Source organism: Numenius arquata, chromosome 5, assembly GCF_964106895.1.
Source record: "Numenius arquata chromosome 5, bNumArq3.hap1.1, whole genome shotgun sequence".
In the NCBI taxonomy this organism is placed as follows: domain Eukaryota; kingdom Metazoa; phylum Chordata; class Aves; order Charadriiformes; family Scolopacidae; genus Numenius; species Numenius arquata.
Window position 1 is genome coordinate 22,674,044 of NC_133580.1, and position 27,819 is coordinate 22,701,862.

Below are 27,819 nucleotides of genomic sequence, written 5' to 3' on the forward strand. Positions count from 1 at the left end.
GGCAAAATTGGCTTCCCTCACGTGTAGTCATCGCTCCTCTGTCACTGCTAAGAAGGGCTCAAGAGCATAGGAAAGAAGAAAAAAAAAAAAAAAAAAAAGCCCTGTTCTTATCTGGTGTAGCAAAGATTTACTGGAAGTAAATCCTAATTCAAGTGTAAATCTACATCTTCCATTGAGCAATTCTCTTCATAATATCACTGGGATTAGAGAGTTTTACGACTTTTTAAAGCCACTACACAAATATCCGCAATATAATTTCATCTAGTTTATACCACCAATTATTAAGGAGTGCTAAATTCAGCATTATGTATTCTAATGGGTAAGAAAGACTTAAAATTAGACACTGTCACAAGATTATAATTGGGAAAAGGCTTTATGAAACATGAAGATGTGCTGTAAGTTTTCCAGAGTTAAAATCATACTGCCCTGAAAAATTCTGGAAACAGTGTCTTTAACGTTGGCATTGAGTTCAGAAAAGTATGTACGTCTTTTTTTTTTCTTTTTTTTTTTTTTAAATATGAGATAGACCAAGCTTGAAACTCTAAACAGCAGTAGGTAGAAAAAGTTTAAAATTTTAAATATTTATATAACTAGAGAAATTACTTCTATTCCTTTTAAAAGCCAGTATTATACATAAAACTAGTCAGTATTTTTTCTAGACCTTTATTATTCCCTTCATCATCCACTCATTAACTTGGTAAATATCATAAGCAGTCGGTGCCCTTGAAAACACGTTATTAAAATAAAATTAAGATAAAATCAAAGGGAAAAGGTTTTGCTCATATACTGTATTGTGAGAGTATGCTAAATGCTCATTATTAGGAAATGAGTTTGCTTCCCAGATAGATTTCAGTCGAGCATCATAAACATTTTCCGGCATCCCATTTTGTACTCATAACTAATTTAAGGGTAATTTTTTTTTTCCTTTTCTTTTAAATAAACATCCAAGCAACCATTTCCGATGAGCCTACTTGGCTCCTGTATTTCATAAATAATCCAACAAACCTAAAAAGGACAATTTAATTACACCCTAAGATTAAGCGTTCCGCGTACAGTACAACATTTACTGCAAAGGCAACTGCAAAGGCAACTTTTCAACCTCTTTTTACTTCAAACCCTGGAGAAGCGTGATTTGTCTGGACTGCCCTGGCGTCTCCGGTTGGCAGGTCGGGCTGGGGTCCACGTGGCTTTTCGGAGTGTCCCCCCACCCCAACTACCGCCGCCACCGCTCCACGTTCCCCAGGTAGTCAGTGCTGGAGGCGTTCTCCCCCTGCTCTCTCAGGTGGGCTTGCTTTGCCCTCAGGATCTTGCGCTGCTCCTGGCGCTTCCGCCGCGCTTCCTGGTGCTCCTTCTGCCGCATGTACTGGTACCGCTGCAGAAACAGGTCTTTTGCATAATCGTACAGCTCCACGTCTAAAAAATTGAGGGCCTCGATGCGCTGCTGAGTCTGCTCGTCTATCTCCACGCTGGAGGCCCTTGTGCTATTGTACTGCGTAAAGGGCGAGATGAAGTTCATGTTGAAAGTCTTCTCAAAGAGATACTGAGTCTTGCGCTGGAACTCAGTCAGGCCGAAGAAGGCCATCCGCTTGAGGTTCTCCTTGGCACTGTCGAGCAGAACCTTATTTCTCTGCTCCTCGGGCATGACCGACAGGTTGTAGCATCCCACCAGGCTGAGGTCGGACAGCATGCGGACCTGGCGGTTGTTGGCAAGGTTGTAGGGGCAATCCATGAACTCCTGCAGGGAACAGCCCGACCAGTCGTCCCCCGTGTAGCAGCTGGGGAGCTCCTCGGTGGTTGGGGACCGGCCGTCGCAGACGTGCAGGGAGGCCTTCCAGGTGGCTCCTCGCTGGACGTGGCGCCATTCGCTCAGGTAGCGGGAGACGGGGTCACGCAGGATGGTGATGTAGTAGAAATTCCTGCCAAAGGGAGAGGAAGGCAGAGCGTTTAGTCCCGTGTGTCTCCAGCACACAGCGCATTAACGTGCAAAATCAATAGAACCTTGGAGATGCACTTTAAGAGGCTTTCAGCAGCCCTGCTGCAGAGCGCTTCTCCGCGTCCTCACCTCTCCGGGGTGAAGGGCGGCTCAACCAACTCCCCGCGGGGAGCTGGGAGGGTTAGATCTACCTGCACACCCCTGGCTGTGTGCATAACGAGTTTCGCCTCTACGGAGGGGGAAAGGAACCCCACATTTCCCTCTATGTAGTTGCCCACGTGGCTACGAGCTCCTGCCGGCTGTCCCAACTGATGTTCTCCCCGGACCTTGGGAGAATAATCAAAATACCTCTCACAATGGAAGCCTCAACTCAAGGAGGGCACAGGGAGCTCTGGCTTTTTTTTAAATTTTATTTTCCTTACATAATAGAGCTGGACCAACAAGTTTGCATAGTCCGCAAAACATTGCTCGTGCTGCCTCTCCTGGTGAGCAGCCGTGGGTCCCAGCTGCACCAGCCCCAGAGCAGCACTACGCCAGTAAGGAGGACACGCCCTACAAGACATGTCCTACAAGGCGTTTGCTTTCACAGGCCAGATAAACAGGACGTGTCCAGAAACCCCAACCCACTTGCACTGAAATGAGGATCTGGGAAAAGGCACGCACATCCCATTTTATCCTCCTGCCTTCACCTGATAATATAGGACTGCAACGGTAAGAGAGGAGAGGTAAGTGAGTAACAGGAAATTAAAGGGTGCACGACAGCATTTTCTAAGAGAAAATGTTGCAAAGGGAGGTGCTGGCTTTCGTTTGGAGGAGCAGGAGGGTGGCACTTGTGGGGGACACGCTGCTGCGGGGAACCCCATCAGGCAGCCAGCTGGAAAAGCTGCAAGCTCAACTTATGTATACCATTAAGAGATCACTCTGGGCCACACGTTAATATTCACCATCAAACACTTATGTTTTCCACCTTCATCAGCCTGAAGCCATACCCATCAAGCTCTTCACACCTTCTTTAATGTGACTACTCTGCCCTGGGGAAGCCCCATCCGGACAGCTGGGTCCAGTTCTGGGCTCCCGAGTTCCAGAAGGACAGGGAACTGCTGGAGAGGGTCCAGCAGAGGGCTACAAAGATGATGAGGGGACTGGAGCATCTCTCTTACAAGGAGAGGCTGAGGGACTTGGGTCTGTTTAGTGTGGAGAAGAGAAGACTGAGGGGGGATCTGATCAACACCTATAAATACTTAAAGGGTGGGTGTCAGGAGGATGGGGCCAGTCTTTTTTCAGTGGTGCCCAGTGGCAGGACAAGAGGGAATGGGCACAAACTTGAACAGAAGAAGTTCCATCTAAACATGAGGAGGAATTTCTTTCCTGTGAGGGTGGCAGAGCCCTGGAAGAGGCTGCCCAGAGAGGTGGTGGAGTCTCTTTCTCTGGAGACATTCAAAACCCGCCTGGACACGTTCCTGTGCGACCTGCTCTGGGTGGACCTGCTCTGGCAGGGGGTTGGACTGGATGATCTCCAGAGGTCCCTTCCAACCCCATAGCATTCTGTGATTCTGTGACCATGACCTCAGCAATGATGCTGGAGGTACACTGTCAGGAGACCAGTGATGTGCTTAAGTAAATGGAATTAAAGTAGGCCAATAAGCAAACCACCCTGCCAGGGAAGACCGCTCCTTCAGGACAAGGACACCAAGGAGCATGTGCCTTGGAGCCCCCAGGGTGTGATCACCGTGTTCTCCATTCTGCCTAAGGAGGAGAAGGGACATTCCCGAGCGGTATCATGACTGGCTGCCCTGCAGCCAATCTTTTGTTCCCTATCGTTTCCTTCAGCAGAAAAGCCACTAGATGTCAATGTTTTACAGAAAATTGTTTCTGAGTGGAATAAAATGCGAATCACAAGCACCGAAAGCATCTGACAGCACAGGGGAAAGGAAACCTGGGGAGTCGCCATTCTTCTTCTCATTGAGAGCATCCAAGTTCATTAATAATTAAATAAATAGAAAGTACAATAAACTTGCAAAACCAAGTAAAGCCAAGGATCCCAGTACAGCGTCAGTGCCTCACGCTTGGGAGACCACCATCAGCACTACTGCCATCAGCACTGTTGCCATCCCCACGCTGCTCCCCCGCTCCGAGGGCTTTGGCCACAGGTTCATAGAGGTGAAAGGAGCCAAAGCCCCTGCCATGACCCCAGGGAAAGGTATTTTTTTCCTCAGAAGTGCCATTAAACAATTTCATAGCGAGAGCTGGAGTTTATGAGGGAGCAAGAGAGAAGGTGACTTTCATGTAGCGAGCCCGGAGTGGCAGCCGCCAACCTCACATTGCCCCCTGCAATGATGGGAAGAGCTTCACTCTGTCTCATCTCAGCAGGTCTGTGGCAGCGCTGGAGACCCCAACCTGGCAGAGGGATGGGGCTTTCTATGACCACCATCACCCCAACCAGCCCCTCTGACGAGCAGGAGCTGACCCCCGGTCCCTGCTGTACAGCAGGTGGCTTTGATGCAGCAACGACACAGCCTTGTGGGGGTCCCCAACGTGAGGAAACACGGCCAGGGCAAACCCACGGCTTTCTTTAACTCCTGCCTGGACTCCTCACCCTTAGATCTAGTTTATTGGGATGCTGCACCAAACAATGACCGGGAGGGGAGCTGGGTGCATGCACTGGGATGCTGCCGGTGGAGGGGGAAGGCCAACAACACCGTATGCTCTAAGGTTATCCCGGCAATCGATGGGGAGTCAATGCAAGAAGGGAAACAAATCCTGAGCCAAGATCGATACCGCGAGCATTTTATCGTAGCTCAAACCCTTGAGTCGCTCTCCCTTAGTGCTCTTTGGTCGCGGGCAGTGACAAGGCACCTCTCTTGGCTGCTGCTGTAAAAACAAAAGAATGAATAAAAACTTGCACGTTGGCAGAAGAAACTGCATGGTAAGGGTTCACCATCACCCCAGGTGGCCGGCAGCCTCATGCTAGCAGATATCTTCATCAGCGCCCGTCAGGGGACAACGCCACCATCGAGGGAGAGTGGGGAGAGGAGGCCGAGGAAAGATGCTCGCTCGACTCTGCAGTGAGCATGGAGGTCTCTGGGGTCCCTCCAGCACCCTGCCATCGGCAGGGATGCTTATGGAATGACCCAGGCGAGCCCGTATCCTCCCTGGCCTGAGCGCAGCTCCTGCCAAACAGCCTCGTGGCTGTTATTTATACCATGTCGTTATTTCCCAGATGAATCCTGCTTTCAAGACACGACTTACAGAGAGATGCTTTGTCAGCTGCTGGGCCAATCTCAGCTATTTTGGGCATTTCTCCCCTTCTTAAGTTTCCCTAAATTAAAATTCTAGTGAAAAAGGTGCCGTCCCTGTTGGAAACGCCAGCTTTTGGGTTTTGCCCCAAGCCACTCTCATCCGAGTCAGAAATCACATCGGCTCCAGAAAAGCAGCCGCGCTCTCTGTGTTTATCTGAACTGAGCTTCAAAAAGTCACAAAGGCTTTAATGTGTCGTCAAGTCAGAGCCATGCCAGAGATGGATTGGGCCATCAGCGCTTGGAGCATCCTTCTGCTGCAACTGGGAGGAAGGCTCAAAGCCTTGCAATTATTTTTAGCTCTGTACGTAACAGCTTGTTCTTTCTGCTATCTTAACAAGGGGGTGTGGAGCTCTTGCCCATTCCTTGAAGTTGATGCTTCAGAGCCCGAGACAACATGTTCGCAGGCAGAACTCAAACTTTGCTGTGAATCATCCCTCCAACTTAAAGAGCTGCACTCACGAGAAACACGGGTTTTCTAATAAAGTTGAGCCGGATGTCTATGAAGCAGAGAACAAAAGGAGCCTGCAGGCAACTCAGAGCATAGGTTGACCCTGGAGCCATCAGGAACACAAGATGGTGTGACAGTCACTCGCTTTCCGTATCTCCCTGCGCACAGCTATTCCCCCGGGAACACGGGGACCAAACAGTCCCCCAACACTGAGTTTGCTCCCCATGCTGCATCCTCCGCTCCGCTGATCACGTCACTGCAAGGGTGAAGCCACAATGTTTTTGGGAGCTGTGAACTATCTGTGCATGATCCATTACTTCAGAGGAGCTCAGGAAAGGTCAGAGGCTCCCCTCAGCCACAGCCCAGCTAATGGCTCGCATTGTCTGCCGGGGTGCGAAAGCTGAGCTTTCTTGGTGCTTTGGTGTTTCTACCCATGGGTGGGAGAAGGAAAACAGGAAAATGGCAGAGACAGGCAGGGTGATCTGCTGGAAGCCAGGGGTGGGGAGAGGAGGAGAGATGTGCTCGGCCTCCCCCCAAGCCACAGCAATGCCAGCCCTCACACGGCGTCCTCCGGCACTCCAGCTGCCACGCTGTCCCGGCGTCACTGTGGTGCCAGGAAAGCCACATTTCACCCATGGGCCTGAACCACAGCTCCCTCTGACTGACCAAGCGTGGGCACCACCTTTTGGGGGGTGGTGCTCCCACACGAATACCCTATGTCGGTCCCAGGGCACTTAAATAACCTGCTTGGTCATGAAGATGCTCACTCCTCCTCCTCTACGTGTGTGGCTGCCCCATGTCAGCATCCCAGAGACCCCACACGGGAGTGACACATGCCGGGTTGGGGGGACAGCACAAGCCCCTGCCTGACATTTTTGCTACGAGATGCCTTTTGCCAAGATAAGATGTTTTTTGTTGAAACAGAGCAAGAAACGTGCTGTCAGTGGATGGACCTGCTTTCAGCTGTCTGGTTCCTCAGCCCAGAGCTGCCCTCTCTCTCCTTCCTGCACAGGCCCTGGAGAAAACACGACACAAACTGAACCATCAAAGACCTCCACGAATTTCTCTGAGGGATTTATTGAGACTGAGCCATCTGCTTGCTCTGAAAGCTAATTCTGTGGTCAAATTGTGCATCCATGCTAGCCTCTTCCCCACCTCTGCCCAACACAAGGGCTGAATGAGAATCCTTTTTTTTTTCCCATCTAATGATTCTTTTTTTAAAAGCATCCTTGGACCAAGCTTCTAAAAGCAACATTAAAGAAAAAAATAAATAAAAATTGAAGTCAAAGTGAGGAGGTGTGAAACCCCAGGGGATGACAGCACTGAGTAAAGCCAGAGACTTCAGAGCCCAGCAAAGCTGCCAGAGAAGGGACAGGCAGCTACCCACGCCATGGTGCTCAGGACCCTCATTGCCTGTGGGCCATTTCCATGAGGACAACAACCAGGGCTGGCTTCAGCTCTGGCATCTGAGCTCCCTTTAGGTCCAAACCCCTGCTCGTGCCAAGGCCAAGGAGCATCAATGCCTGCCAGAGGACAGGGGCTGCCACGCTGTTTAATTGCTGGCCGAGGTAGGGGAAGGCTGGAGGTCAGGCACTGGCAGATGCTATGCCTTCAGCCTGGAAACCTGAGCCTGGCTTGATGGAGCTATGAGGTAAGGAGCTGGAGAGGGGAGCTGAAAGCTAAACATCCGCTCACCATTACATCCATTAGTGTATGGATCAGTAGGTGAGGGACTAAGTGACCTTTTCCCATTTCTGCTGAGAAATGAGGCTGTAGCAAGGAAGGCTACATAGGCTACAGAGGGGGAGAAGCCTACGGCCTTTGCAGAAGGAGGACTGCAGCCCTGGGAACATCCCAGCCTGCCTCTCCGACTGTGCCCGGGGGCAAACTAACCCAGGAAAACATAGCTTTGGCCCCTGGCTGAGGAATTTCACTGAATTTCACTGAATTTTTAGAGTTGGAAGGGACCATAGAGATCATCTAGTCCAACTCCCCTGCCGAAGCAGGATTGCCCAGAGCATGTCAGAGCATGTTACTCAGGACGGCATCCAGGCGGGTCTCGAAAATCTCCAAAGAAGGGGACCCCACAACCTCCCTGGGCAGCCTGTTCCAGCGCTCTGGCACCCTCACCGGAAAGAAGTTTTTTCTCATATTTGAGTGGAACCTCCCATGTTCCAGCTTGTGCCCGTTGCCCCTCGTCCTCTCACTGGCAACCACTGAAAAGAGTCCGGCTCCCTCCTCCTTCAACCCACCCTTCAGATACTTATAAGCATTGATAAGGTCTCCCCTCAGCCTTCTCTTCTCCAGGCTAAAAAGCCCCAGCTCTCTCAGCCTTTCTTCATAAGGGAGATGCTCCAATCCTTGAATCATCCTCGTTGCCTTTCGCTGGACTCTTTCCAGTAGTTCCCTGTCCCTCTTGAGTTGGGGAGCCCAGAACTGGATGCAGTATTCCAGTTGTGGCCTCACCAGTGCAGAGTAGAGGGGGAGAATGACTTCCCTCGACCTACTAGCCACACTCTTCCCTATGCAGCCCAGGATTCTGTTGGCCTTCCTGGCCACAAGAGCACACTGCTTGCTCATTGTCATTTTGCTGTCTACCAGGACCCCCAGATCTTTCTCTTCGGAACTTGTCTCCAGCAGGTCCACGCCTAACCTGTATTGGAGCCTGACATTCTTCTTCCCCAGATGCAGGACCCTACACTTTTCCCTGTTGAACCTCATGAGGTTCCTCCTTGCCCAGCTCTCCAGCCTGTCCAGGTCTCGCTGGATGGCAGCACAGCCCTCCGGGGTGTCAGCCACCCCTCCCAGTTTGGTATCATCAGCAAACTTGCTAAGGATACACTCTGTCCCCTCGTCCAGGTCAGGTCACTGATGAATATGTTGAACAGGACTGGACCAAGTATTGACCCCTGGGGGACACCACTGGTTACAGGCCTCCAGCTTGAACCGGCTCCATTAATCATTACCCTTTGGGTCCTGTCACACAGCCAGTTCTCAGTCCATCTCACTGTCCCCTCATCCAGCCCACACTTCCTTAGTTTCCCAATGAGGATGTTATGGGAGACAGTGTCAAAAGCCTTGCTGAAGTCAAGGTAGATGACATCTGCTGCCCTCCCCTCATCCAACCAACCAGTTATAGCATCGTAGAAAGCTATCAGATTGGTCAAACATGATTTACCCTTGGTAAACCCATGTTGCCCACTTCCAATAACCCCCAGCTCTTCAACCTGTTTGGAGATGACATCTAGAATGAGTCTCTCCATTACCTTCCCAGGGATGGAGGTGAGACTAACTGGTCTGTAGTTCCCAGGGTCCTCCTTCTTGCCCTTTTTGAAGACTGGAGTGATGTTGGCCTTCCTCCAGTCTTCAGGCACCTCTCCTGTTCTCCATGACCTTTCAAAGATGATAGAGAGTGGCCCAGCGATAACATCTGCCAGCTCTCTCAGCACTCGTGGGTGCATCCCATCAGGGCCCATGGACTTATGAATGTCCACTTTGGCCAAGTGGTCCCGAACCTGGTCCTCCTCTACTGGAGGAAAAACTTCCTCTCTCCATACCCTCCCCCTTGCCTCCAAGGCCAAAGATTCATGAGGGGCAGCCTTAGCAGTGAAGACTGAAGAAAAGGCATTCAGCAACTCTGCTTTCTCCGTGTCTTCCACCACTAGGGTGCCCATCTCATTCATCAGTGGGCCCACATTATCCCTAATCTTCCTTTTACTGTTTACACATCGAAAAAACCCCTTTTTGTTATTCTTAACTGTAGTGGCCAAGATGAGCTCAGCTTGAGCCTTGGCCCTTCTAATTTTCCCCCTGCATATCTTCACCGCTTCCTGGTATTTCTCCTTGCCTGCCAGGCCCCTTTTCCAAAGATCATAAACCTTCTTTTTGTTCCTGAGCTCCAGCCAAAGCTCTCTATTTAGCCAGGCTGGTCTTCTTCCCTTCCTGCTTGTTTTTTGAGATTTGGGTATGGCTCCTTCCTGCGCTTTTAAGAGTGCCTTCTTGACGTACGACCAGCCTTCCTGGGCACCTTTGCCCTTCAGGACTGTCTCCCAAGGGACACTTTCAACCATGCTCCTGAAGAGGCCAAAGTCTGCCCTTCGGAAGTCCAAGGTAGCAGTTTTGCTGGCCCCCCTCCTTGCTTCAGCAAGAATTGAAAATTGTATCATTTCATGATCACTCTGTCCAAGATGACCTCCAACGTTTACATCCCCCACAAGACCTTCTGAGTTAACTATCAGCAGGTCCAGTAGGGCACTTTCCCTAGTCGGTTCCCTCACCAGCTGCGTTAGGAAGTTGTCTTCCATGCACTCCAAGAATCTCCAGGACTGTTGCCTCTCTGCTGTGTTATATTTCCAGCAGATATCTGGGAAGTTGAAGTCCCCCATGAGTACAAGGGGGAGTGATCGTGAGGCCTCTGTCAGCTGCTTATAGAATATTTAATCTGCCTTTATATCCTGGTTTGGGGGTCTATAACAAACTCCCACCACGATGTCTGCCTTATTGGTCTTCCCCTTGATTCTTATCCATAGACACTCAAAATCATGCGTATTGCTAAGTTCTAGGCATACAATACTGCTCTTAACATAAAGGGCCACCCCACCACCTCTCTTTCCTTGCCTGTCCCTTCTGAAAAGTTGGTAGCCATCAATCCCAGCACTCCTGTTATGCGAGCCCTCCCACCGTGTTTCTGTGATGGCAACTAGATCATAGTTTTCTTGCTGTACGATGGCCTCCGGCTCCTCCTATGATTTCCAAGGAATGTTCTGGGGCAGTCCCATTCTCCCGGCAAAACTAAGGTTACCCTTTAAGCTGCCCCAAGCACAGTGGTGTCTATCCAGGTGAAGCTCACCCAAGATGGCTCACCCACAATGAATGGGTGTCCATTTTACACAAGTGTCTCCATCTAATTGGGTGGAGATGGGGGAGGAAGGGAAATTTGGGAATGTTTCCTATTTTGGGGGAATTTTTTTTCCCCAGTTTATGGACTTTAACATTAAGAGGGCAGTGTGTAACCAAGTTACGCTCTAGGTGAGGATGGACATTTTGGAAGGGAAGTTCCATCTGAAGGGGCAGGGGCAAAGGGACAGACCAGATATGTAGCATGTCCCACAGAAAAGCAAATAAAATGAGCTAAAACCCTGCAGCAGAGATCTGCATCTGATGTAAAGAATTAAGGACTGAGCTACTGAAAAAAGAAAAATAATCACAGGGTTGGCGCTTTGGCACCACAAACAATGCACAATCACCAGAACCAGCGAGCAGCACAAGGATGATCAGCGTCCCCACAAACCGCTACATAAAAATCCACAGAACTCATTTATGAAAGAGTAGCTACATATTGGGTTTTTTTTTTTTCTTCTTTTGAAATGGAAACTACTTCTTTCACACAGCTCATCCGCCCAGAGGACCCTGTGCACGGCTCCCAGATCCCATCCCCTTCGCCGCCACCGCTCCCATGGGTGACCTGATACTCCACCGCGGGCAGGCTCCCATGCTCCTCCCTCGCCCTGCAACGCTCCCAAAACATCTCCACTCAGGATAATTTGACAGCAAAGTTGCAGGCCATGATGGAAGGCCAGGAATGTGAACAGTGCGAGTCTCCCATTTCCTGCTCTGCTCTGAGAAACCCTCCCCATGCGGCTCCAAAGCTGCCGATGGATTTTCACCTTCGACAGAGGGTCTCCTCACTGATCCATCGCGCCCACGTCTCTAGGAGAAGTCAAACTCAATTATGCCACGCTGGGCACCAAGAGTGCTTTGCTCCCACTAGGTGAGGTTAATTCCCATCAAGAGTGGACCACTGAGAATTTGATTTGCTAATATGGCAAATTGTTCCTCTAAGAAAAACACCCCTGCTGCCTTATTTGTTGGAGGCGGGCATCTGTTTGGAGATTGCTCAGAGAGAGACAAAACATTTAATACAGCGACTCATCCCGATTCTTAACAAACTATGGAGGGGTTCAAGGCCACGTTGGACAGGGCTTGGAGCAACCTGGTCTGGTGGGAGGTGTCCCTGCCCAGGGCAGGGGGGGGAACTGGGTGGGCTTTAAGGTCCCTTCCAAGCCAAACCATTCTGTGATTCTATGAAAATCAAACTAAGTTTTACTCCAACCAAAACCACTCAGACTTGAACAAACATTAACAATCCACGTGTTATGGTTTGAGAAAACCCATAACAATCTATCGTCGTTAGACAATTATTCTATCACCCGATGACCCCTCCCCACCTGGAAAGGGGAATCGGGGAACACAAAGAAACACAAGGGTTGAAACATAAATAGATTTAATTGACTAAGACTAAATGATTAACAATAATACTAAAGAACCAGTATTAATCCCGATACTGATATAAGATATACAGGAATTATACTCAGCCAATTCCATCAGCAGAAGCCGTGCACTCCCAGCAGGGACAGCCAATGTGGGACACTGGGAGCGCAATGGCTTCAGGAGGAAGGGAAGGGCTCAGGGCTCTGGCACCGGGGCAAGGAGTTGTCTGGACCTGCTGCCATCAAGGGAGAGAGAGAGCTACACAGCAAACTTTCCTAATTTATATTGGATGTGACGTTCATGGTATGAAATAATCCTGTTGGCAGCCTGGGTCAAATGCCCAGGCCTTGCTCCTCCTTGTCCCTGCACCTGGCAAGGCTCAAAAACACTAAAACCTTGAATCCCACAGCGCCTGGCTGGCTATAAAGTAAATATTGTCACAAATTCAGACACTAGAGTCTTCTAGAAGTGCAATTTTCCCCAGCATTAGAAGAAAAGTTAGTCCTGTGTCTCTCAACCCAGGACACCATGGGTCCAGGATGTCGCTAGGGAGTAAATTCTACACTGTTGACTTAAGAGTTCTTAAGGTTTATGGTCCATGATCCAAAATGTGCATAATCACTCATCTAAACAAGATGAGGTCCCTCGATCTGTACAGAGGATGAACCATGGAAGGTGTCCCAACCTGCAGAGTAAGCCCCTGGCCCACTGCCCTGAGGGAGACCAATCCAAATGGCTCTCGTGGGGCTAAACTAAACTTCCAGCCGCATCTCATCCAAAATTCAAAGTACAGCAAAATCTAGATCACAGAACCACAGAATCACGTGGGGTTGGAAGGGATTTCTGGAGATCATCTAGTCCAAACCCCCTTGGAGAGCAGGTCCACCCAGAGCAGGTTGCATAGGAACGTGTCCAGGTGGGTCTGGAATGTCTCCAGAGACGGAGACTCCACCACCTCTCTGGGCAGCCTCTTCCAGGGCTCTGCCACCCTCACAGGAAAAAAGTGCCTCCTCATGTTTAGATGGAACCTCTTATATTCAAGTTTGTGCCCGTTCCTTCTTGTCCTGTCACTGGGCACCACTGAAAAAAGACTGGCCCCATCCTCCTGACACCCACCCTTTAAGTCCTCTGCTGTACGCTCTCCAGCAGTTCCCTGTCCTTCTGGAACTGGGGAGCCCAGAACTGGTCCCAGTGCTCCAGATGGGGCCTCCCCAGGGCAGAGCAGAGGGACAGGATGACCTCCCTCCACCTGCTGGCCACACTCTTCCTGATGCCCCCCAGGATGCCATTGGCCTTCTTGGCCACAAGGGCACATTGCTGGCTCATGGTCATCCTGTTGTCCACCAGGACTCCCAGGTCCTTCTCCTCAGAGCTGCTCTCCAGCAGGTCAGCCCCAACCTGTACTGGTCCATGGGGTTATTCCTCCCCAGGTGCAGCACCCTGCACTTGCCCTTGTTGAATTCCATCAGGTTCCTCTCTGACCAGCTCTCCTGATGAACTTCTTCATTAAAGAAGCAAAGTATAAAGATTATGGGGAAGGAGAGGAGGAACAACAAACACTGCGGCAGCCCGCAGAACTACGAGCAGGAGGACTGTGTGCCTTTACTCCGGGTCTCAGGGTGGCACAGGAGAATCGTACCACGCATTAGCTCGGAACAAGGACCTGGGAGGAAAGGAGATAAGTATTTCAGAACTGCGAATTAAAGCCGTTAGCAAATGTAAATTTACATTTCCTCTAAGTAATCATTATGTTTTCACTTCTATCAGCACCCAATGAATCACAGAGATGTTTTGTCTAGAAACACTAATGGTGGGGGTAGGAAGCCAGCAGCCAACCCACAGTAACGGCAGCAGGAGAGAAGTGCCAGAGGAACCCATAAAAAGGAGCTGGATTTTGCAGGAACAGCAATTACACCAGCCCATCATTGCCCACGACATTATCAAATAGGAAAGATTTGCAAAAAAGAAGCATTTCAGGCACAGAGGAAGGCAGCATTTTAAGATCCTGCAGTTCAAGGTACGTGTTCATATATGTGCAGGTGTGGCACATGCACACAAAGACAATGAAAATAAGGTTTCAAATAAGTAAAAAATATGCAGCCTCACACACGCACGTGCTGCCAGCTACCCTTGTGCACAAACTAATTGTCCACGGCATTGCCTGTGGAGGGGAGAGCTGCCCTGCAGATTTGCCAGAGTGGTATTAATTTCATAATTGCCTGTATTATTAAGATCTCTGCAGGATGCCCTTGCTCACAACCAATTCAGCAGGAACAGTGGCCTTTTTACTTACGGGTTTTTTTTTTTTAGTGGTGGATAAAAAGAGAAGCAAGTTTCCATTTTTAGACTCGGCAAGCAGAAGGGTGACTCAGCTGCTGGAGCCAGTCCTGAATCCACCACTGCCACCCCGGAGTCTGGCATGGGAAAGGGTGGCAACACTGGACAGAGAGGCCCAAACCCATCCATCCCACCCAACCCACTGGTGAAAAGACCAAATCACCCTTTGGAAACATCCATCTCCCACCACCACCTACCCAGAGTGGCAAAGCTTTCCACCTCATTAGCTTACTATACAATAGAGGTGTCTAGATGGAGGGCAGCGGCAGCGCTGAGACCCCCCAGCTGCACATGGGAGGTAAAACCCAAGGAAAGGAGAGAGAAAGTGGCAGAGGAGCATCAAGAGTGTAAGAGCGTGCCACGCTTCCTTCTTGCTAGATGACGAGCTGCAGCACGGGTGAGGCTGGACCGGTGACACTGGTCTCGGCAGCACGCAAGGTCCTGGCTCAAGGTTCTGATCAACGCCTATAAACACTTAAAGGGTGGGTGTCAGGAGGATGGGGCCAGTCTTTTTTCAGTGGTGGCCAGTGACAGGACAAGAGGGAACGGGTACAAACTTGAACAGAAGAAGTTCCATCTAAACATGAGGAGGAACTTCTTCACTTTGAGGGTGGCAGAGCCCTGGAACAGGCTGCCCAGAGAGATGGTGGAGTCTCCGTCTCTGGAGACATTCCAGACCCACCTGGACACGTTCCTGTGCAACCTGCTCTGGGTGGACCTGCTCTCCAAGGGGGGTTGGACTGGATGATCTCCAGAGGTCCCTTCCAACCTCATGTGATTCTGTGTTTCTGGCTGTGGAAAGTGCCTTTCTTGCTAAGGGCGACTATTCCTTAAAAAACAGGACAGCTAAATTTTGCCCTTACGCATTAGCAGAAGTCGAGGTGGGAGTGATGCCCTTTGGAAACTCAAGCTTGGAAGCCCACTGGGAATACCTTCCTGCTCCCGGCATGGGGGACTGTCCCTGTCCCCAGGAGCTCCCGACCCCGCAGCGGCGGCACGCAGCATCTTCCCGGGGTGGTACCGCACCTCCCCACCGGCACAGCTCTCCCACGGGTCCATTAGAAAGCATGGCAGACCTCCCAAAGCCAAAAGGAGGCCACTGCAAAAGAGCTGGTGAATAACCACAGGATGTTGCTATAAATCAGATATTTACAGCAGTATTTACCCTATCTAAATGCTGTTGCAGGAATTGGTTTCAACTTGTAACTGATATTTCTGCGGCGGCGAAGATAGAGGTTTGCAAAGCCTACACTCCACAAACAACGGTTTACGGAGAGGGAATAGCGGCAGTTTTTCATTTTCCAGAGTCCACTCACCCTTCCAAGAATCTTAATGCCTCATTGATTCATAATACAGTACATAAAGATTTCATTTTTTCCTGCACACAGTGATATATTATGGAGGCAATCTATTTTGCCACTGAAAAGTTTGCTTAGTGGAAAAATTTGGAGTTTTGACATTCAGGAAATTACCGTCATCTGTAAAGCACGATTGATATGCCAAGGCTAACATTTTCATTGCGCTTACGGAGCCAGAATAACTATGCTAAAATATTTATTATATTCTTAAAAAAAAAAAAAAAATCAAGGTTCTTGTTTATAAAAAGCATATATTTAGCACTAAAGAAAAAAGCTTTATCTTTATATCCATATGTATTTTAGCTATGTCTTAAATGCGCTAAGGCACATCTGACCAGATGAAAATACTTTTAATAATTTAATAAGCCCAATACTTCAGGCAGCTCCTGCTGTCCCTGAGCATGCAAGCGGAGGGCAGGAGCCGAAGGCACAGAAGCAGCAATGTGAGGTTGCCACCCCGACCCTGCCCGGTGTCCCCCGGGGCTGCTGACACTCCTCCTGCCACCCACCACTCGCCAAAGGGGGCACGAGGTGCTCAAGATCACCCAAGCCCGTGCACCCATCATACGACCAGCTCCAAGAGCTCTGCATATTTCACAGTGGGGAATTAACTCCAGAGAGGTATTTATAAAATCGTTTGTTCCTATATCAAAGCTCAATCAATTCTCTTCAATAATACATAAAAGGAGGAGGTTTTGGCTCACTTGAAAAAACGTAAGGCTGATGTTAATTCCTCTACAAGCCATTTGCAGATCATCTTCTGCATGCCAGTTAATATATCCCACGATAGGTTACACGGATGTGCTCTTAAAAGCTAAAGCAAGGATACACAGCGTATAAAAAAGGCACACTAATGCAACTTATATTTTGCTTATCATAATCATTGGGCATACAGAAATCCAAGGAAAATCCTTCCAGACTTTCTAAAATTTTGTGAAAGGCAGGCCTCTATTGAAAATGTCTTTGAAATGTAATTAATGAGCTGATATTCATATAATCTCAGCCAACTGCTAAAAGAGGGACTGAGGAACGGACAATGTATTTACAGGTGCAACTTGCTACAATTTTAATTTCAGCTTTCATTGATTTCATTTAGCACCACGAGACCATATAATGAAGAAATCTGTATCAATTGAAAATACCAAGTGTGCTCCTGCCCCACTAAGGCACTTCAGTAATATCATGTAATGGAAGGGGATTCTCATTTAATTGAATTGGAAATGAAACACATATTAGCTAAGAAAACTTAATCAGTGCAATAATATTAAAATGGGCCACTCAGACAAACTATACTGATTAAGTCACTTGCAAACATTTCCGTAATCATCGCTGAGACTTGTGGCGTTAATGATTTAAACTCACTTTTCTACTCCAGGGAACAAAACTGCAATTTCACAGCAGACAATTAGAATATTCTAAGCCCTCTCTCACACATTACAATGCGGTCTCCTGGCAGGAGCACAGGACCCGATCGTGCAAGGATACGCCTTGAGCGCTGAGGTACAAGAAGGTCTGCGTGGATGCTGGGATGCCGTCAAAATGTTTGATTTAAGCCAGGGGACAATCCAAAAGTTTCTGAGGTACTCGCCACAGCTCCTCGGCAGACTTCATCTTTAATCTTGAGCAGGTACTGACAGCGCGCACGGCTGCACCATAAAGCTGTGAGCTTCCAACATCTCCTGGCAGACCCGGATTTTAAAAACCTCATTCAGACATATTTGACATAACAGGATTTAAATTTTTTTGTGGGATAGCAGAGTGCATTTCTAGCACAACTCCGTAGATGTATTTGTTGTGGCAAAGCTTGGCTGGGAGGGGTTTTACATGGGCTAAGCAAGCAAGACCTTGCAAACATCCTGTCTCCCATGCCTTTACAAAGCTACGGTTATGGGAAATGCCTCTTATACAATGCAGAACCAGTGCAGGGATGTGTCCACCATGTTGTGCTCAGAAGAGGACCATCGACACAGTCCAAGCATGTGATGTGCCTGGGAAGCGGAGACTGAGCTGGCGAAACCTCATCAGATGCTTTCCTGGGGGTCAGCGACAGCACGTTCGGCACAGATACCAGCTAGGACACACTGCATCATTATGGATTTCAGATGCCTCCTATATTGTTCATTAATCTGTAGCATTAAGATGTTCAAAATCCTATTTTAGGATAGCCAAAAGCAAATTCAATTTTTGCATCTTTTCAGTGCCATGAAGCAAACTTCAGCCAAATTGGCAGCTAGACCGAGGCCACCGCAAAGAGGAGATGCAGCAGCCGGGGCTGGGCGAGGAGGGGAGCCCCTGACTTTTCTCTGAGCAGCTTCTCCCTGTGGTCCTCGAGCCCTGAGCCTGCTGTCCTGGGGGGCTGAGCTCCCAGCCCTCACCATCTGTAGCCAACCAAGCAGACAGCGAAGCAAGCAGACATCACTTTGAAGCCTCTGCCAGACCAGCTGGAGGTAAAGTCTTGCTTAAGTTCATAGAATCATAGAATGGTTAGAGTTGGAAGGCACCTTAAAGATCATCGAGTTAGCCAAGATACCCTTAAAACCAAGCTGATTGCAGCTGAAGCCAAAGCTATCCTACCACTGTCGGAAGAAAACTGGGACAGGCACCACCAGCCCAGCCCCAGCACAACCAAGCTCAAGTGAAATAAACCACGTTACATGCAGGGTTATTCCCTGAGATTCACAGCTTCTTCCAAAAGGATCTGCCCTTGCTCCCATCCCCCCACCCCCCTCCTCAAAATATGGAAAAAAAATTAAAAAAAAATAAAAAAAATGGTAACGTAGTCTATGAGCAGTGAGCTCAAAACAGCATCATTCCTATCTGTAAGCATCTCTTGAATGATTTTCAGAAGACATAGTTCTACTCGTCCATGGATTATTCTGGCTAAAGATGTGTGTGACATTTTAATTATCAAGTACAAATGTTACTGCAAGCAAGCAATGAAACAGATGGTGTCCTGAATTTTACAATACAGCCACATTTTCCAGCTCGAATTCACAGTTCACCAATCAGCAAGCTTCGAGTCCTGCCTCTACCGCATCTCCCCTGCCCATCTGAGCCACCACAACCCTTTCGATGACGGGAGCGCAGCTTTGGGAGTAGAAACTCAGCACGAGTTTTCTCCAAGCAAAGGCACAGCACGTTTCCAATGAAGAAACAAAATGCAGCACAACTCTACACCCCTCAAAAGCTCGGCGGGTATGAAGAGGGAGAGCATCCTTGCCTTAGGAAAAGGATGAAGGGATGAAAGGTGGCTAAAGAGGAACTGCCCTATTCTAGGGAGCAAAGAGGTAACCTTGCTACCTCCATCTCAATAAAGGACTTAATTTGTTCATCTCAGCATCTTCCTCAGCAAAGCCAAATCATATCAGTTATAATCGCCCAGACTTCACCTACTCCCCTCTGGTGTCTTCTGTAGCCCTCCCAGAGGGTGTCCCCGTGGGGAAGGGACAGGATGGCATGAGTGTCCCTTTGGATCCCCCCCCAGGTGCTGGGAGATGATACTTTTCCATTCATCATTGCTAGCATCCTGCCTCAAAAACAGTATCCATGACTGGAGTTGCTTTTTCATGTGCTTATTCTCCCCCTTTTATAAAAATAAAACATAAATTGAGAAACAGAAGTCACACAGGGGAAGATCATTACAAGTGTACCAGACTGTGGAGAGGGACAAGGAGGACCTGGGGCCACCTTCAGCTGACCTCAGCTCCATACGCACGGTCAGAAGTCTGAGCATTATCCACCAGCAGACGTGGCTGCATCCTAGAGGAGACCCAGCTCAGGCTGGGTCTGTCCTGTAGCTTGCACAATTCTTCTGTAAACCCCACACTGAACACAATGAAGCGGGTGAATGCTCATCTCCTGGCTTTACAGCACCATGGCAAACGTGGTTCTTGCTCTGAGGAGCTTGCAACTGAGTTCAGACGATGCACTAGGAGATGGCGTGAGTCCAGTGATCGCCAGGGGAAAGCTGTGGTGGCATCCCCAGAGCTCCAGCAGCAAACAGGGTGAGCTTTCAGCTGTCACATCCTGCTCCACGCAGCTGGGCTATGCCCCTGACGGGCTGAGGAGCCCTCCTTGGCTTTGCCAGGCCGTGGCCAAACTGAATCTGGGAGAGCTTTCCTGATGCTTCTCTCCATCATCTCCACTACTGTAAAGGGGAGCCGCTGCGGGGGCTTATGGCATCAGTGCTGTAATACCGCAAGGAACGTGTCCCAGAATATAATACACTGAACATTTCCTCTTGCTGCTCGCAGTACCAAGTAATAACCCCTTCTCTCAACATCAGGGCCAGGCTGGTTTCCAGCTAGGTCTGCTGGGACAGGCACCCTCCCGCTGTGCCCCCACGCAAGCACAGGGCTGGTAACACCAGCTCTGCTCTCACAATTCACCCCTGTGCAGACACCCCTGGGAAGTGGAAGTACTCATGCGAAGACCAGGCATGGGGAGATATTGTGCAGGCCAAGGTACAGCTCCTTTGGACCCCAAACTCTTCCCCATTTTGCTTTGAAACATGAGCTTTGGAGGTGGAGGGGCTGACGCCAGCTTTGCAGGCAGCCAGTGATGAAGAGCGTTTGCCACATGAGCTTTGACTCTTGCATGCAGATTTGCTTGCTGTCACTTAATTCAGCAACGTGTTGGCATCCAGGGCCAAAGGTGGTGAGACCTATGGTGTTCCTCTGAGCCCGCCTGGGGAATCTCTCCCTAAAGGGAGCCAAACAGGGTGCTTGCAGAGCCAGAGGGACTCACGGCCTTGGAGCACAGGTGCCTTCACAAATACTCTCCAGTGAGCTCCTGGACACCCAAGGGAAACCCGCCTGGGTGTTTAGTTCCCAGGGAGAGAAGCCAAAGCATCGGCCGGCCCCAGCGATGCTGGGTTCCACAACCTGGTTTCCAGCAGATCGATGCTTTCTCATTTGAACTCGGCAAACAGGAGCTCCAGAGCATGATGAAGTGCATCGCAGCGGCGCAGGTTCTGCTCTCAGTCACACGGGCAGCTGGATTGCTGCAATAAATAAACCTGAAAATCAACTGTCTGAGGGACAACAGCCTTCTCCCAGGTGAGAACCCTGAAGGGGTTAATCTAAACCAATCTAATTTCTTCCCAAATTGCACAAAATCCAGTAAGTGCCAGGCAGCGGTGTCTTTTCCCATTTAGCAGATTAAGAAACTGTGCTCTACCGAATTTATCCGAACAATTCATTCCCACAAAATTACACTGGGTTTTGAACCTGAGGTTGATATACTCCATTGTATCTGGAGGCTGAGCCATCCACCGCGAGGGGCGAGATTAATGCCCAGCCAAATGCTGCCTGAGTAGGATTTTTTGGCAAACCATCCGAGCAGGGACCTGGACCGGAGCAGCAGGTGCTGCTCATGACAATGGCTATTTGGACCAGGGCTCAGACAAAGCAGCAGCATCCTTAGCTCCATCGCTGCCATCCTGTCATTAGAACAGCAGCACCCCCATAACTCACTTCAACAGACTAAGACCGGGCTTCCCTTCGCATTATTTTAAACAAAGTGACACTTTCTCTAGACACTTAAATGCATCCTAGTCTCATCACATCAACACAGGAAGCATATTTTTCCTGTTTATGTGAAAGGTGATATTGGATGCATCATACACTGAAATCGTTTGCTGGCTGCCTCTCTCAACATAAATAAGGGGAAAGAAAGTCAGAGAAGATAGGTTTTAAAGATGTATACATATGCATGCCCGTTCTCTAACCTAGAACATTATTAAATTCCTTCATATATTCATGTGAGAACTGCAAAAGATCGTCAAAGTAGAGACGCTATCGCTCATCCTTTCCCAGAGCAAGGATTACGGAGATTTTACTCTTAATAAAATCTATATATTTAAATTTAAATTTAAGGGTGGGTGTCAGGAGGATGGGGCCAGTCTTTTTTCAGTGGTGGCCAGTGACAGGACAAGACAGAACGGGCAGAAACTTGAACAGAAGAAGTTCCACCTAAACATGAGGAGGAACTTCTTCACTTTGAGGGTGGCAGAGCCCTGGAAAAGGCTGCCCAGAGAGGTGGTGGAGTCTCCTTCTCTGGAGACATTCAAAACCTGCCTGGACACGTTCCTGTGCAACCTGCTCTGGGTGGACCTGCTTTGGCAGGGGGTTGGACTTGATGATCTCCAGAGGTCCCTTCCAACCCCATGTGATTCTGTGAAATAATATATATATCTGTTCAGCCAAGTCCTAGTTAGTACTGGCCAACAGAGGTGGGGTGTACAGCTCATATCCCAACTTTGTGGAATGGACCCGCCTGCAGGTCCAACCCAAGGGACCAATCCAGGGAAGACCAAGCAAGAGATCTCCTACGGTTGTGAGAGCTTTGACCTTTTTATGCCCGATTAAATGTCTTCAAACATCTGCAGCTTCCACAGGTGTGAGCACCCTCTACTGAAAACACATCCCACACGCCCCATCCAACCCCATCCCAGCCCTGGGAGGGATGAGCCCAACCAAGCCCCGGCTGAGCTGTGTCACCCAAAGGCGTCACGGAAATCTTCTGGCTTGCAAGTGATGCTAAATTCATCCAAACAGCTTGCTTTATGAGTGGTGTTACTCCCCGCTTCTTGGGGAGACAGATCTGCCACTAGAATTGCCTTTTTCTGCCTGCACAAACTGTAAGTCTGCATCCACTTCATGCAATTATTTTAAAGACATTATTTAGATAGCGCTACGGTAATGCATATGTACACCAGCCCCAGCCCCGCAGAATTTGCATAGCAGAATTTTTTATCATGTTTCTTAAAGATTAATTATTTAAAACACGTCGTAACTCTGCTAAGATTTAGTCTTATGTTTTCATCACTGCTTTATATTCTCATAAATATCCAACATTCCCAAGCATATAGGAATCCGAAATGGTATTCAAGAGGAAAAACTGCAACCAATATATCTTCCATTTATGGAATTGAATATAAGATCATATTCAAAGTGCTGCATTTACTGTCTGATTCTGAATACATAAAATATATAACCATTACAAATTCACCTTCCATTGCGAAGCTTTGTTCTTGTAGTGACATAACTTATTGCCAGATTAGAGCCCTAAGTACGGCGAGACCGTTTTTCATCTTCTCCATTCCCACAAACACGACTGGGAGACGACGGGTCGCGCTCTCTATCAGCCTTGCGCTCACCACACAGCGATACTGCAACACATCCCATTAGAGTTATGCCTGCCGAGACCATGAGCACAGACTTGGCTGCAGGCACCTCCTAATGGAATTACATAATTGCAGGCATGTCATCTAAATCTGAACAAATTGGATTCCCTTGTCACGCACTATTGAATCATAACGCAAAGAACACTCCATGCTGTTATCTACGGCAAACCAACGACGGCAAATCTGGCATCGCTAATATTTTGATAATGTGATGTTTATTAAAAATAAGGGAGGGGAAAACAAAAAAAGAAAAAAGAAAAAAGAAAGGTTTTATGTAAGGCATGCCAAAATCACGTCGCAGGCAAAAACGAGCTCATGCGAGTTTGGTTGCAGACGGGGAATTCTGTTACTGGTTTAGGATGGTTGGGATGTTGAGAAGATGTAACAGCAGAGCTACGTGAAGCTGGTTGCCCAGAGCAGGCAGGGAAGCGGAGCCGAGGACTTCAGCCAGGCCCTTCCACCAGCCGCTGCGCCTGGAAGAAGGGACAGCCACCAAGGTGGACCCTGCTGCTGGTCCCTGCTCCTGCCCAGGCCATGGTGGTTCGGCAGCGTTAACATTCACATCTTGCAAGCAAATTCTCCAGCCCTTGTAATTCATAAGCATGCCCTGCTTTTCGTTTACAAGTGTTATCAACTTTAATTTGGAATTACTGAAGGAATCACAACTAGGGAGCAATAACTTTGAGCACACTGAACTGCACATTCAGGGCAAATTTTCACCGAGTGCTTGGCTCGACCTCCAGCTCCGCACGTATGAAAGAACAGAGGCATTAATTACATTACCAGAATCACTAATCAGCTCATTGCATCTTTACATTTCATCAGCTAACTGCTGGTGCAAAATGAGAGGCTTTTTTCCCTGTAATTCAGCTCTTCAAGCCTCACCAGGATATCTCCATGTGCACATGGAATACATTAATTGACAAAAAACAACCAGAAAAAAAGAAACTAAGAAAAAAAAATAAAGGAATTCTGTGCCTTATAGAATTTGTGGTTCTCCTGGTTAATGAATTGTGGGATGACTCGGGCTCCCCCATCCGCACCGGACCATTAGGGCATCCGGAGGATGGAGTGGGGCAGGCGAGGTGGGGAGCTGAGCATCCCACCCCTGGTCCAGCCCAAGGCAGGCAGGGCTTTGGGGGCCGGGGCAGCCTCCTGCCACAGCGAGAGGGGGTGATCTGCCATCAGACCCGAACCACTGCAGAAACGGGGTTTTTAGAACGACATCAGCCTGTTGTACTTTAACAACGGCTCTCAGCTGCCTCTGCCCCTGCCTCCAGCAGCGCTGCATTTTATGCAGTAGGGGTGCCAAATGCCCATTTACATTCGGCGTGAGGGAGAAACACCGTCAAATCACCAAATTACCTCAAGTTGCGAGAGCACACAGTAGGGGGAAAAGTGTTAACTACCTACCTAGCCTCCGCCAGTAGATCAACACTGAGAGGCATCAGCTAAATATTTACTCTGCGCTCCCCGGGTCTGAGCGTGTTCCCCTGAGCCGTGGCACAGGATGAGACCACCAGCCAGCCCAGCGCCCACCCAGCTCCGGACACGCGTGGTCCTGGCTCTGCAGCCCATTGCAGTAGAGATCCCAGGAAACTGTACCCCTAAAACCTGTAAGAAGGAGCCCCTCTGCTGTGAGGACAGGCTGAGAGAGTTGTGGGGGTTCAGCCTGGAGAAGAGAAGGCTCCGGGGAGACCTTAGAGCCCCTTCCAGTCCCTAAAGGGGCTCCAGGAAAGCTGGGGAGGGACTCTGGATCAGGGAGGGGAGGGACAGGACGAGGGGGAAGGGTTTGACACTGAAAGAGGGGAGATTTAGATTAGATATTACGAAGAAATTCTTTGCTGTGAGGGTGGTGAGACCCTGGCCCAGGTTGCCCAGAGAAGCTGTGGCTGCCCCATCCCTGGAGGGGTTCAAGGCCAGGTTGGAGGAGGCTTGGAGCAACCTGGTGTGGTGGGAGGTGTCCCTGCCCAGGGCAGGGGGGATGGAACTCGATGATCTTTAAGGTCGCTCCCAACCCAAACCATTCTACCACTCTAAGCCAGGGCAACTGCCAGCTAGTCTCAAGGGCCATTAATCCAAGTAGACAAAAGAGCTGCATGAAGAACAAACAGTCCTTGTGGTTGCCATCAGAGTGTTTTCAGCCAAGCGGGTTTCTCCCACTCCATGGGTGGGAGCAATGCCATCTCACCACTGACTTCTCAGCTGCTTCTGCACTGGGCTCCTGGGGACAACTATGCCACGGAAAGTGATAAACATGGTAGGAACAGGGCAGCTTCCCACGGTGGGGATAGAAGCAACGACTAGAGAGCCCATGCTCCAACTGGGACTGCCCCACCACTTCTTCAAACCCACCATGTGACCCTGCTCTGATGGCTCATCCAGTCCAAAATATTGCACCAATATCTCGTGACATTTCTAGATGTAAAGGGAGGGAGAGGGGAAAGGAAATACCACCAAGCAGCTCAGTATTTTGCAAGAGTTGGCAATGCCTGGCCTTAAATCTAAAGATTACTGAATTACACTGGCGCTACTTGATCTCTAAGCATCCTTGGGATTAAAGCCAAGCAATTGAAGTATCTCCACCAGGAGCACTAGCCCATGCAGATTGCCCACCCCAGCACTGCCCAATCTCCCCACTTCCACCACTCTGCTCAGCTCACGTCTTGGAAGCTGTTGTTAAATAAATTCCAAGGACTGTTTACCTGCTCCTGTCAGGCTCCGACTATCACAGGGGAGTGAACTGACCACTGTGTGAAACCAAACAGGATTACTGACTGCAGCATCCCCAATTCTTTTATCAAACCATCTTTTGTTAATCTGCAGCTTTGGCCTTTTCTGCCACCAAGTTGTGACCTTCCTCCTCACGTGCCCATCTCCATAGAGACAAGCTCTCCTCCTTGATGGCAGTGCTTTGCTCTCATTGACCAAAGAGATCCTCTTAAGTGACTGTGGCATATGCAAAAGATCTGAAAGACAGCCTAAATTACATGACACATCCTTACATCTTCACATCAAGCGCCAGCCTGTCTTAAAGCCTTAGCACGTCTGGTTGCACAAGTGACCTCAACCATGTTGCTAAGGCTGAGTCTTTGCAGGGCTTGATGCCGCTGTGCTAATATCCTCCAGTGACACGACTGACGCCACCAGACAACACGTACTCGACACGGCCATGTCACAGAGAGGCTGCTGTTTTGGCTAACAAACCAGGGACTGAATTGGGGACCTCCTGGATGGGCAACAACAGATCTGGGAAGCTGGGGCTGATGCAGAGTTTTTCACAGAATCACAGAATGATATGGGGTTGGAAGGGACCTCTGGAGATCATCTAGTCCAACCCCCAGCCAAAGCAGGTCCACCCAGAGCAGGTTGCACAGGAATGTGTCCAGGTGGGGTTTGAATGTCTCCAGAGAAGGAGACTCCACCACCTCCCTGGGCAACCTCTTCCAGGGCTCTGCCACCCTCACGGGAAAGAAGTTCCTCCTCGTGTTTAGATGGAACTTCTTCTGTTCAAGTTTGTGCCCATTCCCTCTTGTCCTGTCACTGGGCACCACTGAAAAAAGACTGGCCCCATCCTCCTGACACCCAGCCTTTAAGTATTTATAGGTGTTGATCAGATCCCCCCTCTGCCTCCTCCAGGCTAAACAGATCCAAGTCCCTCAGCCTTTCCTCATCAGAGAGATGTTCTAGTCCCCTCATGATCTTTGTAGCCCTCTGCTGTACCCTCTCCAGCAGTTCCCTGTCCTTCTGGAACTGGGGAGCCCAGAACTGGACACAGTGCTCCAGATGGGGCCTCCCCAGGGCAGAGCAGAGGGTTACATCTAAGCTGTATTTTTATCTGACATGGCTTAGATGAAGCCACAACAAACATCTCTTAGGACAGTTATGCTGAGTTAGGGAGACTCCCTGCTCTCATACCACCCAAGAGCCAGCAGCACTCACCACAGCACAGTTGCTTTACACCAACATGGAGAAAGCCCCCGGAGCATCGCAGCCAAGGAGGGGAGGTGGGAAGGGCACGCTGGGATGCTAAGCAACAGCAGCGTCCTCAATGCAATGGCAAGAACCAATGCTGACATCCAGCCAGCTGGAAGACACCGGCACACCAGCCACGACGCTGCACACTCACACAACATCATTAAAATCGGTATTTTACCTCCTGGAGCGTACAATGCTCCTGCTGGCAGTAACACACAGCTGCATTCGTTACCTGGCAGGCTCAAGCACAACTCTCCAGGGCAGCTCCAAAATTCTGAAAACTCTACTCATCCACAAACAGAGAGGTTAAGAAGCTCATTCTTACACTCAGCCTCCTTTACGTTAAAAGTATCAGCTTGTAATTAATAGATTACAACTAATTAAAATCACTAATTAATGAATTGGAGCAAAGGCAGGGAGCTAGGAGAACATTGTTTTTGATAGCTATGAAATGCACTAACAAGAGCCAGCTGGGAAATGACTCCTCTCTTTCGGGAGTTTTTACTAGTCTGATTTTCAATCAAAAAAATCTCTTGTGAATATTTAAATTAAAAATTATGATAAGAACAGACCAAAAAAAAAGCTACCCAGTGTCCCCCAGTGTCACCTGTCCTTCGCCCAGGGTGATGCTGTCTGTCTTTACTGGAAACGAGGGGGTCCACACAGGAGAGGGACGGCATGCGCCTCAATTAGTGCTCACGCCTCTTTAAAATCAACCAACCACGAGACATAAATCCCCCAGAGAGCAGGTCCTCTTGGTGGTCGTGGGGATGGTTTACTTGGAAAAGGTGGTGCTGGAGTGGGGGTCCACACGCTGGTGTGATGCTGAGCTGAGGAAGGAAACCCAAGGAAATGTCCCCCAGAGTCCTCACACCATCCATGAGACCAAGGGGAACCTCACTTTGCCCCCTCAAATATTAATTTGGGGATGCCGGTTACTCCCAATAATGATGCCATGGCTGGGAGCACACTGGGGACCCAGACCCGAGATGGCCAGAGGCTGGGGAGAG

At 49.2% G+C, this 27,819-nt stretch overlaps 1 protein-coding gene across 1 annotated transcript in view; it reads right to left on the minus strand.

Annotated features, from left to right (window-relative positions):
- Positions 1-1,213: 1,213 nt before the first annotated feature.
- HS6ST2 (heparan sulfate 6-O-sulfotransferase 2) overlaps positions 1,214-27,819 on the minus strand; it is a 144,845-nt gene continuing 118,239 nt past the window's right edge. The window contains exon 2 of the mRNA XM_074147831.1: positions 1,214-1,916. Coding sequence (XP_074003932.1) covers positions 1,214-1,916 — 703 coding nt within the window. The remainder of the gene's footprint in view (positions 1,917-27,819) is intronic.